The sequence below is a fragment of the Cebus imitator genome, unplaced genomic scaffold (assembly GCF_001604975.1).
Source record: "Cebus imitator isolate Cc_AM_T3 unplaced genomic scaffold, Cebus_imitator-1.0 Scaffold572, whole genome shotgun sequence".
Lineage (NCBI taxonomy): Eukaryota > Metazoa > Chordata > Mammalia > Primates > Cebidae > Cebus > Cebus imitator.
Window position 1 is genome coordinate 488,867 of NW_016107887.1, and position 14,042 is coordinate 502,908.

General features: G+C 47.9%; 1 protein-coding gene across 1 annotated transcript in view; it reads left to right on the plus strand.

The window, feature by feature from the left end:
• The first annotated feature begins 725 nt into the window (after positions 1–725).
• Positions 726–14,042, plus strand: part of TFCP2L1 (transcription factor CP2 like 1) — a 67,349-nt gene continuing 54,032 nt past the window's right edge. Inside the window, exons 1-2 of the mRNA XM_017516079.2 lie at positions 726–867; positions 4,970–5,121. Coding sequence (XP_017371568.1) covers positions 806–867; positions 4,970–5,121 — 214 coding nt within the window. The 5' untranslated portion in view covers positions 726–805. The remainder of the gene's footprint in view (positions 868–4,969; positions 5,122–14,042) is intronic.

Consider the following 14,042-nt stretch of genomic DNA (forward strand, 5'->3'; position numbering starts at 1 on the left):
AAAGACAATACACAAGCTAAAAAAAAAAAAAAATGCCGGCGGGTCTTGGTGTCTCAACAGTTTGGGAGGCTGAGGTGGGCGAATCACCTGAGGTCAGGAGCTCGAGACCAGCCTGGCCAACGTGGTGAATCCTCTATTAAAAACACAAAAAGGAGCCGTTGTGGGGGGCGCTTGTAATCCCAGCTAGTCGGGAGGTTGAAGTAGGAGAATCCCTTGAACCTGGGAGCGGAGGTTGCAGTGAGCCAAGATCGCGCCACTGAACTCCAGCCTGGATGACAGAGCAAGACTCCGTCTCAAAAAAAAAGACGTGATTTCAAAGCGTGTGAAGTGCTATGAAAAAAGAAGAGCGAGGAAAGGGGGCAGAGATGGCCTAGGCTGGAATCTCCGACATCAAAGCTCTGGGCAGCCTCTCCGCAATCACGGAGCCGCTCGGGAGACTGGCCCTGGGCGCACAGTGGGGAGCAGAGGGCAGAGGGGCCGCGTGGGGCGGGTTCGGGGCGGCAAGGGGCACCTGGACCCCACAGCGGAGCCGGCCCCTCTGGTCCGGCCGCCCCAGGGGCGCGCTCGCTCGCGGTAAAGGCACGCGCGCCGTCGGCCAGGTGCGGCGGCTCAGAGGAGCGCCCTCTCGGCCGCGCTTCCTGCGGGGCGGGTCCCGCCGCCGTCCCGCCCCCTTGCCGCCCATAAATGAGCGGAGCCGGCCCGCACCGCAGGTTCCGAGCGCGGCATTCGGGTGGCGGTGGGAGCTCGGCGCGGCCCGCGTCTGCGCTGGCTGCCGCGCCCCTGTGGGCGCGTGGGAACTCCAGCCATGCTCTTCTGGCACACGCAGCCCGAGCACTACAACCAGCACAACTCCGGCAGCTACCTGCGGTAAGGGCCGTGCGCCGCCCCCGCGGGGATCGGGCCGGGCGCCGTCGGATGTCCGGGCGCAGAGAGGGGGCGCCCCCCGGGCCCCGGCCTCCCCGCTGTCGTCCTCTGGGGACTGAGAGACCCGCCCAGCGTCCCGCCTAGGGACTGACAGACGGAGGCCGGTGGGACCCGACCTGCGGAGTTGGGGGCCAGCCCGGGAGGCGGGCGCACAGAGCCCGATGTCTGCGAGGGCTCCTCCCAGACCTCAGGGAGGGCGCGGGGCGCGCACCTGCCTGGCCCATCCGCCTCCCCGCGGCCCTCCTCCCCGCGCGTGTCGAAGTCGGGAAACTTCCTGCCAGCAGCCTGGTGCCTGTGTTCGTCCCCTGCTCTTTGCCCATGTCCACCGGGGCCCCTCTCCCTCCCTGCCTGGCGCCCTCTGGAGTGCCCTTCGTCGGCCCAGGGGCTGGTGGCGAGCGCGGACCTGCGCCCCAGCCTCGAGGGCGGCCGGCGGCAGGTGGCGGCGTGCTCGGAGGGGCTGGCCGCCCGCTCCCCGCGATGGTTTTGTGCGTGTTCGCCTGAGGTCCGCGTGGTTATTGCCCTTGATGGAAATCTTTCTTCTGCAGGGATTTGAGTAGTGCCCTTCAGAGGGGAAAGTAAGGCTTGTGTGTTTTGCACAGTTCCCCACAACCCCCTCTTACCAGTAGGACCCCCGTGTGCCCTTGCTCCCGGAGGATTGTTTTTCTCTGCTCTGCTGCCGGCCGGGACTAATGGGCAGTCATTTCACTTTGTGAACTCGCCTGAACCAGCTTTAGCCTGTCTTTATTTCCATCCTAGTCACAGTTTATGAAATGTGCCTAATTTAACCCAAAAGGCGTTTGATATGGGCTCAGGGAAGATGAATTATGAGGGTGAAGGAGTCACAGGCATTGACAGCCCCCATACCACAGCTACCTTCAGTGCTTGTTTTGGCCCCAAGAAGTTCCCACATAGATTTTAAAACGTTATTGGTCATTCCTGGCTGCTGGTAGGTATTTGTCCTCCCTGAAGACATCCCCTGTTCCTGAAGGCGGGGAAATGATTGGGTTTAGCCGATGTATCTGCTGTTTTTATTCATGGGTCAAAGCAGTAGGAGATGGCAAAAGTCTAGACCCTTAAAGGCTGACAGCCACCCGGCAGACCACGGGGATGCCACCAACGGGAAGCTGCCCTGGGGGCTGTGGAAGCCCAGGGGGAGATGTTAATCACCCACAGATGAAGTGTCTGTTCACTTTTCAGAAATGCTGCAATGGGATACATTTTTGCTGTACTGAAGTTTTAGTTGTAGTTTTGCCTAAATTTTAGTTTGTAGCCAGTAAGTATGTTGCCATATCTTAAAAATGAGTTTGAAGGTGACCCTGAATTGAAGGTGAGTGTACTTAAAATTTCCTAGATATTCGCAATGTCATCACCCCATTAGGGAATAATTCTGCCTTGTGTGGAAGGTACAGCTCTGCCATTTGCTACCAAGATGGAAATTTGTCTGGAGTACCTCACGTTACCTTTTAGGATCTGGTGAAAGGCGGAGGGCCATAGTTGGAAGTGGATGGTGCTGTAAGGCCATATGGGTTTCTGGGGTCATTGGGGGACCATGGATAAAGAAGTCCATGCTCTTTTTTATTCCACTTCTTGGAAGCTGGGGCTTTTGGCCTCTGTGAGGGCAAAGGTGGGAGAGTTTGTGCATATGCCCCTGATCCCCTGACTCTAGAGGGAGGGCCTTGTCCTTTTCCTTGGGTTTTCTGTATTTTATTTTTGGTCATCTCATGTCACAGATCTTCTGCAAGCTGTCTGACCTCACCAGGGGAGAGGCCTTTACTCCCTTACCCCTTTCTGTTTGATGTTCTTGTGACTTTTCTTCCTTGGCAAATAAGGATGCCAGGTTTGAAACAAGTTACTGTTGAGTGACGGTTCTTAACTCCCTCTGCCCTCCCGCCCCTTTTAAAAAATGTAAAGGCAGCAGTCCATGGATTATTAGCTTGACATGGTCTGGGTGAACATGAAATTGTGCAGTCGCCAGTGTTCCTAGAGCATCACCTGAGCTGGGAGTGTGCTCTGCTCATACAAAAGGAAGACGCCCTGTGGGGGAAGCCGAGACAGCCTTGTGCCTTTATTTTTTGGCAGTGGATGGTGACAGGGAAGGCCGGCACAGGGCAGGTTTTCCAGGCGTATGTTCATTGCCAGGCTTTTTTTCTTCTCAAAGTTGATTAGACCTTGTTGGGGTGTGTGCCGGGTTTATGTTGTAGAGACGCTGGTTTATGATGTGCGAGGAACAGATTGTACCAGCGACTCTGTTTATACAGAGAAGTGGGGTCAGCCAGTTGGATTCCTAGTCAGGGACACATGAAGGGAGGAGGGTTATCAAGATAAGAGCACTGGCACTTTTTTGGCACCTGTTTCTGTGCTGCTCATAACTTAGAGGCCTTTAACAAGCCTTGCCTGCCTGTAGGTCATTCATATTCTCAAGGAATTCTTTGTCTCTTGCGAGGGCATTTAAAAAAAATGCTGGATTTTTCGTTTCATTTTCTTTTTTTGTGTGTTTTTTAAGAGATGGCAGGGGGAGGTGGTCTCACTATGTTGCCTAGGCTGGTCTCGAACTCCTGGCTTAAAGCAGTCTTCCCACCTCAGCCTTCCAAAGTACTGGGATTTCAGACGTGCCACCGTGCCTGGCCTAAATAGTACACCTAGAAACAAGTTCCTCACTAAGTTGTAGGCTGATGTGAGAATGATATTTTTTCCTTTTTTTTAATATGAGGAGTTTTGATAAGAGGTGGAGGAAAAGAAATTTGGAGCAAGCATTTCAAGATTTCCCACTTGGATAAGAAAACAGATTTGGGCTGGGCGTGGTAGGTCACGCCTCTAATCCCAGCACTTTGGGAGGCAGAGGCAGGTGGATCACCTGAGGTCAGGAATTTGTGACTAGCCTGACCAACATGGTGAAACTAAAAATACAAAAATTAGCAGGGCGTGGTGGCTCATGCCGGTAATCCCAGCTACTTGGGAGGCTGAGGCAGGAGAATCGCTTGAACCCAGGAGGCGGAGGTTGCAGCGAGACGAGATCATGCCACTGCACTCCAGCCTTTGCAACAAGAGCAAAACTCCGTCTCAAAAAAAACAAAAAAACAAAAAAACCCCTCAAAACCAGACTTGAAACCAAGGTCCTTCCTTCTTGTTTGCCTTTTGGACAGATCTGTATGGCCCTGAAAACAGTGTCCAGTTGTCCTGTCTTTAGAAGGCATGGAGGCAAGTCTCAGCCTGGGTGAGGGAAAGAAGTGCTTTGTTCATTTGCATAGTTTACAGAACCTGGAGGATGGGATTGTAATGGTATGAGAAATGGCCGGTAGATAGAATTGTTGATTAAAAAATAAAAATTTTATTTAGATTTTTATTCTAAAAGTAAAACTTTATGAGTGATCACTTGTGGATAGACACCAAATAAATGTCTTCTGAAGGTCGCTTCTTCTCTGCTAGCCTGTCTGGCCTGAAGACGATTTCTGTAGATGTTAGGTAATGTTGCCCTTTTACCTCCTTGATGGGCTGATTGAATCAGTGTTTGGGGGTCACTGAGTTAAACTAGAGTCGTGAAGGAGCAGTTTCCTCTGTTTTTTTTTTTTTGTTTTTTTGAGACGGAGTTTTGCTCTTGTTACCCAGGCTGGAGTGCGATGGCACGATCTCGGCTCACCGCAACCTCCGCCTCCTGGGTTCAGGCAATTCTCCTGCCTCAGCCTCCTGAGCAGCTGGGACTACAGGCACGCGCCACCATGCCCAGCTAATTTTTTGTAGTTTTAGTAGAGACGGGGTTTCACCGTGTTGACCAGGATGGTCTCGATCTCTTGACCTCGTGATCCACTCGCCTCGGCCTCCCAAAGTGCTGGGATTATAGGCTTGAGCCACCACGCCCGGCCTTAGTTTCCTCTGTTTTAAAGCATCTGGAGTGCGAGAGTCCCAGGAGTGCAGCATGCACTCCGCAATGTATGTGCTGTGTCGCCCTGGGTCCCGGTGGTCTGTGTCGCCTCTCCAGCTTCGCCCTGGCCCCGTGCAGGAGCCCCGTGGGGCCCCGCTTCTGACCTCTGCTTCCTGTGTGTTGCAGTGATGTGCTCGCTCTGCCCATCTTCAAGCAGGAGGAGCCCCAGCTGTCCCCTGAGAACGAGGCCCGCCTGCCGCCCCTGCAGTACGTGTTGTGTGCTGCCACGTCCCCAGCCGTGAAGCTGCATGAAGAGACGCTGACCTACCTCAATCAAGGTAGCGGCCAGAGGCCTGGGCAGGGGTGGAACCCGGAATCAGTGGGGAATTGATGTGAAAGGCCCGTCTGGGCCTCATGACTTTGTCAGGGCGCTGAGGTGGGGCTCGGGAAAGAGAACAGGGGCAGGTTCAGGTTCCATTTCCCAACTCTGTGACCCCCTCCAGCCTCAGTGTCTTCATCTGAAAAATGGAAACATCAGATACCTTACGTGGGTAACAGGGTAATAGTCCTCATTCCTCCTATAGCTCCTCCATGGAGCAGATGCTCAGTGACTGGTAGCATTATTACTGTGCCTTTCTTTTTTTTTTTTTTGTTTTGAGACGGGGTCTTGCTTTGTGGCCCAGGCTGACACGCAGTGGCATGATCATGGCTCACTGCAGCCTTGACCTCCGCAGCCCAAGCCACCCTTCCACCTCAGCCTCCCGAGTAGCTGTGATCACAGTTGTATGCCAACATGCCTGGCTAATTTTTAAGTTTTTTTTTTTTAAAGATGGGGTTTTACCATATTGGTCAGGCTGAATTGGTCACCTCAGGTGATCCGCCCACCTCAGCCTCCCAAAGTGCTGGGTTTACAGGCGTGAGCCACCGCGCCCAGCATTTTTTTCTTTTTTTTTTTTTTTGCGACGGAGTTTCGCTCTTGTTACCCAGGCTGGAGTGCAATGGCGCGATCTCAGCTCACCGCAACCTCCGCCTCCCGGGTTCAGGCAATTCTCCTGCCTCAGCCTCCTGAGTAGCTGGGATTACAGGCACGCGCCACCATGCCCAGCTAATTTTTTTGTATTTTTAGTAGAGACGGGGTTTCACCATGTTGACCAGGATAGTCTCGATCTCTTGACCTCGTGATCCACCCGCCTCGGCCTCCCACAGTGCTGGGATTACAGGCTTGAGCCACCGCACCCGGCCCTATGCGCCCAGCATTTTTAAGTTTTTTGTAGAGTGGGGCATCTCACTATGTTGCCCAGGCTGGTCTCAAACTCCTGGGCTCAAGTGATTCACCCGGCTGGGCTTCCCAAAGTGCTGAGATTATAGGTCTGAGCCAATGGGCCTGGACACTTTGTTACCATTTATTGTGACCACGATCGTGTCCCTTGAAGGCACAGACTGAGCACCGTCAGCACCCCAGGTCCTGGGTCCTTTCTGGAGCTGCACCTGGCAGTGGTGGGAAGGCTGGCCCATGCCCTGCGCAGTGCAGGAGCAGGGTCCCATCCATGCTGGACAAAAGCCCTCTGTGGCGATGGGGACAAGTTCCCTCACCGTATCCTGAGAGAAACGGGCTTTGGAGTTTGTATTCCAACTCTGGCACTTCCTAGCTCTGTGACTTTGAGCTGCCTTTTCTTTTTCTCTGAGCCTTGGAGTTCTCATGTGTAAAACAAGAAGTATAATTTTGTGGCGTTTAAAAGAACGAAGGTCTGTGAGGTGCCTGGTGTGATAGTGGTTGTTCAGTTGCGGTTCCCTTTGTCAGAACCCATGGGCAGGTGTCCTGATGAATGGTGTTTTTCTGACTCCTCTCGTGATTATGAGTGTGTATGTTTTGCGCTTTCTTGCTGGGTCATCTCATGACCACCCTAGCATCGTGTGGATTTGTCACCTTCTACTTTGTCTTTTATTGTGTGTGTGCCCCAGACAAGAAACTGTTCTGGCCACCCACCCAGGCATCCAGCAAGGATGAGCAAAGTACTGTGTGTCTGCTCTGCCCCTGACTGGTATGATACCCCTGCACTTGAAAGCGGCAGAGCAGAAGGGCAGAGAAACGCTGGTTTCTGTAGGGTCCCATGGAATTGCGGAGGAGCTGCAGTGTCATAGCAATGTGTCTTACATGTTCAGCTTCCTCTCTGCGGACTTTGACTCCTCAATTTGGGGAGCCAGCCAGGGTGGAAGTCCAACGTGGTCATCAGGCTCTCTGCTTACTGCTGAACTTGTCAGCTTCTGGGCCAAGAAAGTAGCTGAGAAGTAGCAGCTGGCTCTGTCTGCCTCCTTCTGGGTAGAAGCAACTGCCCCTCATTATAGAGGCAGCGCAGTGGAAGGTGATGCTTTATCCACAGGGGCAGTTCTGCTGGCCTCAGTTGGTCTTGCTCAGCCGAGTTGCCTCAGCTTTAGAGCTTCCAGCTCAGGCCCTGAGACCTGTGTTCCATCTGCAGCAGACAATGGCCATGGATAGTGGGTGACATGGTCAGGTGTGTGTATGTGCTGGTGTGTGGAATGCTTTCTGCCCTTTGCCTTTCTCTTCCATGGAAGTTCAAATGCCACCAACTAGTTATGCACCTTTGAGCACTTTTCTTTCCTCTTTGGGCCTCTGCTTTCTTGCTTAAAATTAGCAGGAAAAGAATGAGACACCTATAGTGTCCATTGAGGTTTGATGTGGCTCTTCTTTTTGGCTGTGTCCTGTGGTGCTGAGGAGTGGGTCCAAGGTCTGAGATCTCGCTCCTGGACCCAGATATTGTGTGTCTGTCCCTGCCCTGTTCCCTGCCCCAGTTGGTCAGGCCATTGGCTGAGTTCCTTACCTTTCCTCCACCTCTTCCAACTCTTTTTTTTTTTTCCCTTTGAGACAGAGTCTCACTCTGTTACCCAGGCTGGAGTGCAATGGCACGATCTCGTCACACTGCAACCTCTGCCTCCTGGGTTCAAGTGATTCTCCTGTGTCAGCCTCCCAAGTAGCTGGGATTTCAGACATTTGCCACTACACCCAGGTAATTTTTTAATTTTTGTAGTGGAGATGGAGTTTTACCATGTTGGCCAGGCTGGTCTCTAACTCCTGGCCTCAAGTGATCCACCCACCTCGGGCCTCCGAAGCACTGGGGTTACAGGCTTCAGCAACTATGCCTGGCCACCACCCCAATTTTTTTTTTTTTTTTTTTTTTTGAGATGGAATCTTGCTCTATTACCCAGGCTGGAGGGCAGTGGCACAGCTTTGGCTCACTGCAACCCCTTCCTCCCTGGTTCAAGCAATTCTCCTGCCTCAGCCTCCCGAGTAGCTGGGACTACAGTCACGCGCCACCACGCCCAGCTAAATTTTGTATTTTTAGTAGAGACAGGGTTTTACCATGTTGGCCATGATGGTCTCGAAGTCCTGACCTCGGGTGATCCACCCACCCTGGTCCCCCAAAGTGCTGGGATTACAGGTGTGAGCCACCGTGCCCGGCCTTCTAGGTTTTTTAAAAAAGAATTAAAAAACTTTATCCTCGCATAGCTCAGTAAAAACAGAGAAAAAGGAGTTACCTCTGTGGTCTCATCATCTTATATTAATTTGGTATATTTAGATATTTTTAAAATTACATTTTCTAGATTATTAAAATCCATTTTCTTTACAGAAAGTTCGAATAATTTAGAAAAGCAAAAGGAAGGAAATTAAAATTAAAATCCCCTCCAATTTCACCAGAAACCTCTGCTAACCTTATTTCTACATGTTTGCATGTATATCTTCTGTGATTATGCTGCAGACATATGTCCTTTTTCTTTCATTTACTCTGTCAGCTTTCTCATGTCATTAAAAATGATTCCCGGATTTACGTTTTGTAATGGCTGTCTAGTGATACATTGTACATTCTATGGCTGTAACCTGTTTCATATCATGGCCACTTAGTTTCCAGTTGTTAAAAATTAAATACTGCTATGATGAGCAACATCCTTGTATATAAATCTTGCTGTGAAATGCTGATTATTTATTTATTTTAAAAGTAAATACCTAAGAAGTTGAATTTCTGGATCAAAGGGTTTGAACATTGAGGCTTTTGATACATATCACCAAATTGCCTTCTCCGAAGAATGTACCAATTTACACGCCGGCCAGCAGTATACATTTTATTGTCTCTTTTCTAATATTAGTTATTGTTTCATCTGATTAGTGAAACATGGAATTTAATCCTAAACTAGCATTTTTTTTTTTTTTTGAGCTGGGATCTGGCTTGGTTGCCCAGGCTGGACTCAAAATTTCTAAGCTCAAGTGATCCTTTCTCTTCAGCCTCCTAGGTAGCTGGGACTATAGGTGTGTACCACCACCCTACCTTAAAATTAGCATTTCTGTGATTGTTATGCAGTTGAATATTTTAAAATACATTTATTGATCTTTTTGTTTATTATATTCCTGTTCTTTGCACATTTCTCTGTTGGGGTGTTTATGTCTTATGGATAAGGGCATACTGTTTTTGAAGAATACATCCCAACCTTTTAGCTGCCATTTGTTGCAAGCATTTTTCTCTGATGGTTGCAGGCCACTTAACTTTTATTGTGTGATAACTATATTTAGGGTGTGAGGTATATGTTGTGATTTTTTTCCTGTAGAAATCTATTTTAAATGTCTATAGTCAAATCTTCATTCTTCGAAAATAAACATTGCTTTTGTGCTTAAAAGAAAATGCCTGCCCATCCCCAAATCAATTAGCTGAGTCGTTTTCTGAATTTCATTCAGAGGTACCTAAATGTTAACACTTACTGAAATGTATTTGGATTTATGATGTGTTATGAAAATCTGAGTTTATTTATTTTTCTAGTTATTCCCTGACTTTTCCTACCTTTTTCTCACGAATTTAAAAAGTCAATTCTGAAACTCTTTTTTTTTTCTTTGAGACAGGGTCTGGCTCTATCACCCAGGCTAGAGTGTAGTGGCGCTCACTATAGCCTCTGCCTCCCAGGCTCAAGGGATCCTCCCACCCCAGCCTCCCGAGTAACTGGGACCACAGGTGTGCACCACTGCACCTAGCTAATTTTTGTAATTTTGGTAGAGATGGGGTTTTGCCACGTTTGCCAGGCTGGTCTTGAACTCCTGGGCTCAAGCAGTCCTCCTGCCTCAGCCTCTCAAAGTGCTGGGACGTTTCTGAAACATAAAAAAAATGCTTCATTCTCAGCAAACTAACACAGGAACAGAATACCAAAACTGCATGTTCTCACTCATAAGTGGGAGTTGAACAATGAGAACATGAGAACATAATGGGCACAGGGAGGGGAAATCACGCACTGGGGCCTGTAGAGGGGTGGGGGGCAAGGGGAGGGGGATAGCATTAGGAGAAATACCTAATGTAGATAATGGATTGATGGGTGCAGTAAACCACCATGGCACGTATATACCTATGTTAACAAACCTGGACATTCTGCACGTGTATCCCAAAACTTAAGTATAGTAATAAAAAAAAATTCTAAACTGACCCTCATATAGATACTTTTCCCGTACCACTGATGTTCTTGCCGAATTCCTCATTGAATTAATTTTTATAGCTTAGAAATATGTTTCCTGTGGTCAGAGAGGTTCTTTTTATTATTCTTTTTAACCATTCCCAGTAATTCATTCTTACAGAAGGATTTTACAACCATTCAGACATCCTTCTCTGGGCATGGTGGCTCATGCCTATAATCCCAGCATTTTGTGAGGCTGAGGTGGGTGGATCACCTGAGGCCAGGAGTTCAAGACCAGCCTGGCCAATGTGGCAAAACCTCATCTCTACTAAAAATACAAAAATTAGCTGGGCGTGATGGCGGACTCTTGTAACCCCAGCTGCTGCAGAGGCTGAGGCAGGAGAATCACTTGAACCAAGAAGGCAGAGGTTGCAGTGAGCCAAGATTGAGCCACTGCTCTCTAGCTTGGGTGACAGAGCAAGATTCTGTCTCAAAACAAAAAACGAAAAACAAAAAACAACTTCCTTCTAAACTTTTTTCTTTTTTCTTCCTTCTATACTTTTTCTTAAAGAAAAAAAAAGGATGAGATTATATGTTTTATGCAGTTGTTTCTTGATTTTGTTAAATACTATTATTATAATAATGTTTTCCATTATTATTAAAAGTATCCCAAACATGTAAAATGTCTGCATGTTATTTCACTATTTCCTTTTGTTATTTAGGGGAGAATATTGTCAGAACTGCTGGAAAAAATACACAACGTAATTGTTTTAGCGTCTGTCTCTTATAATAGAATGGAAGTTCTATAGGGCTGAGCCATTTTTTCTTAGACAGGGTCTTGCTCTTTCATCCAGGCTGAATGCAGTGGCACAATCATGGCTCACTGCAGCCTCCACCTACCGGAACAATCAAATCCTCCTCCCTCAGCCTCTCAAGTAGCTGAGACAAACATGTGCTTCCACGCCCAGCTAATTTTTCTGTTTTTTGTGGAGACAAGATCCTACTATGTTGCCCAAGCTGGTCTCAAATTTCTGAGCTCAAGCAATCTTCCTCAGCCTCCCAGTGTGTTGGGATTACAGGCATGAGCCACTGCCTGGCCCCTAAAATTTTGAAATACAGGCTGAATATCCCTTTTCCTAAATGCTTGGGACTGGAAGGATTTTGGATTTTGGATTTTCTTGGATTTTGGGATATTTGCATATCCATAATGAGATTTTTTGGGGGCTCTAGGGCACATTTAAACACGAAATTTTCATATACATCTTAGGCACATAGTCTGAAAGTAATTTTATACAACATTTTAAATAATTTTGTTTATAAAACAGAGCTTGCATACATTGAGCCATCAGAAAAGATGATCTCAGCCATCCATGTGGATAATCTGTGGGGCCACAACGGCACTCAAAAAGTTTAAGATTTTGGAGCATTTCAGATTTTGGATTTTTAGATTAGAGATGCTCAGCCTATATTGCATACTCAGTATTAAGCTGGGTAACTTGAGAGTACAGTAGCTGTTCTCTAAATATTTAGAAAATCTAAAAATAGGCATGATTTTATCACCCCCATCAGTAATGCTGCACTAGATATCTTTTTCAGTGTACCTCATTTAAGTAACCTATGCTACATCATATGACCAAAAGGCATTTATACAATTCTTTTTCTTTTTCTTTCTTTTTTTTTGAGATCGAGTCTCTGTATTCCCCAGGCTGGAGTACAGTGGTATGATCTCTGGTTCACTGCAACCTCTGCCTCCTGGGTTCAGGCAATTCTCCTGCCTCAGCCTCCCAAGTAGCTGTGATTACAGGCGCATTTTTTAGTAGAGATGGGGTTTAGCCATGTTGGCCAGGCTGCTGTCGAAAATCCTGACCTCAGGTGATCTACTCGCCTCGGTCTCCCAAGATGCAATTCTTAGAAAGTAGTTTTAAAAAATTTTATTTATATTTCTTATTTTTTTGAGACAGAGTCTCACTCTCTCCAGGCTGCAACCTCTGCCTCCCAGCTTCAAGCAAGTCTTCTGCCTCAGTCTCCCGAGTAGCTGGGATTACAGGCGCATACCACCACACCCAGCTACTTTTTGTATTTTTAGTAGAGACAGGGTTTCACCATTTTGGCCAGGATGGACTCCATCTCTTGACCTTGTGATCGACCCGCCTTGGCCTCCCAAAGTGCTGGGATTATAGGAGTGAACCACCACCGGGCCCAGCCTAAAAGGTAGTTTTTTTTTTTTTTTTGAGACGGAGTTTCGCTCTTGTTACCCAGGCTGGAGTGCAATGGCGCGATCTTGGCTCACTGCAACCTCCGCCTCCCGGGTTCAGGCAATTCTCCTGCCTCAGCCTCCTGAGTCGCTGGGATTACAGGCACGCGCCACCATGCCCAGCTAATTTTTTGTATTTTTAGTAGAGACGGGGTTTCACCATGTTGACCAGGATGGTCTCGATCTCTTGACCTTGTGATCCACCCGCCTCCGCCTCCCACAGTGCTGGGATTACAGGCTTGAGCCACCGCGCCCGGCCCCTAAAAGGTAGTTTTGACACATCAGTCAAGATCTTTTTGATTAATTGAGAAGTCTGTTATTAAGTGTTTATAAGGCTCCCTGGTAGTTAATGCATTATTCTTGTGAAGCCATTGCATGTCGTCCTCTTCCTCGTAATGATGTGTTTAAAGTTCTCTGAAAACATGGAGAAGATGCTGTAGATTTAAATCAAAAGTGACTGAAACTACTGGATGTCCATTTCTCAGTGCAGTGTCAAACCAATGACTTGAGAACAGGTGGCTTGGGCCAGGTGTGTGTTTCATGGGGGTGTGCCATCATCAAGCTCAGTGGCTAGTTTTAGATACGGTAAAAATGGTTTGAAAATCAAAGTCTGTCCTCTTCTCTGAAAAAGTCCTTCCAAGGGGTGGATAGCTTTGAATAGAGGTTTGCAAACTTCTAGATAACCTCTTTGTCAGTGGCCAAAGGTCATTGTAGACAGATCTTTCTGAAGGCTGGAGCCTGAGGGAAGGGATGAGGAGGGTGTGGAGGGATGTGGAGGACGAGGAGTCTTGGAGAGCAGAGAAGAGAGAACCCCAGGCAATCTATGTAGGGAATTCAGGCTTTGAGATAAGAAACAACATTGCAAGAATGGCTTGCAGTGGGGAATGCTTTGATATTTTCCATCAAAACAACTCTTGAGTCTTAAGTAATGAATTTTCATAATATGCTTACTTTCATTCATTCACGGAGTTAAATGTCCTGTTGGTTGGGGGCGGATGGTGGCTCACTGAGAGGAGAGCAAAGGTAAGCATGGGGGTGCAGTTGAACACTTTCTAGCTCAGGAATCCTAAGTGGTTCAGGATGGCGACGGTTTCAAACACAAGAGGAAATATGAATGATAGAGCTGGAGAGGTAGACCAGATATCTAACTTAGAATTCCATCTGCCTTGCTGAGGCTAAACCATCTGCCAACCACCTGTTGAGGTCACTTAACCTTTCTTTGCCTCCAATTCCTTATCTGTAAGCTGGATGAAGTAAACTCCCTATAGGTGCTGCTGTTTGGGTAAAACGAGCTAATGCATGTGGAACAGTGAAATGCCTGGTACATAGCAAGCACTCACACACCAGCCATTGTTATTAATAAAGAGGAAATATCTCACCAATCCTGTTTTGGAAGTTAACAAGATCATCGAGTTGGGACTTTAATATTTTTTGCTGGTTTTACCCCTTCTTTTCCCAATTGAAAGATTAACTCAGGGTTGGCTCTCAAGCTAAGAACTCCGTCCATCTCTTAGAGTTGAATGGCAGTAGCTTAGGGAAGGTCTGCTTCACTTTTCTGTT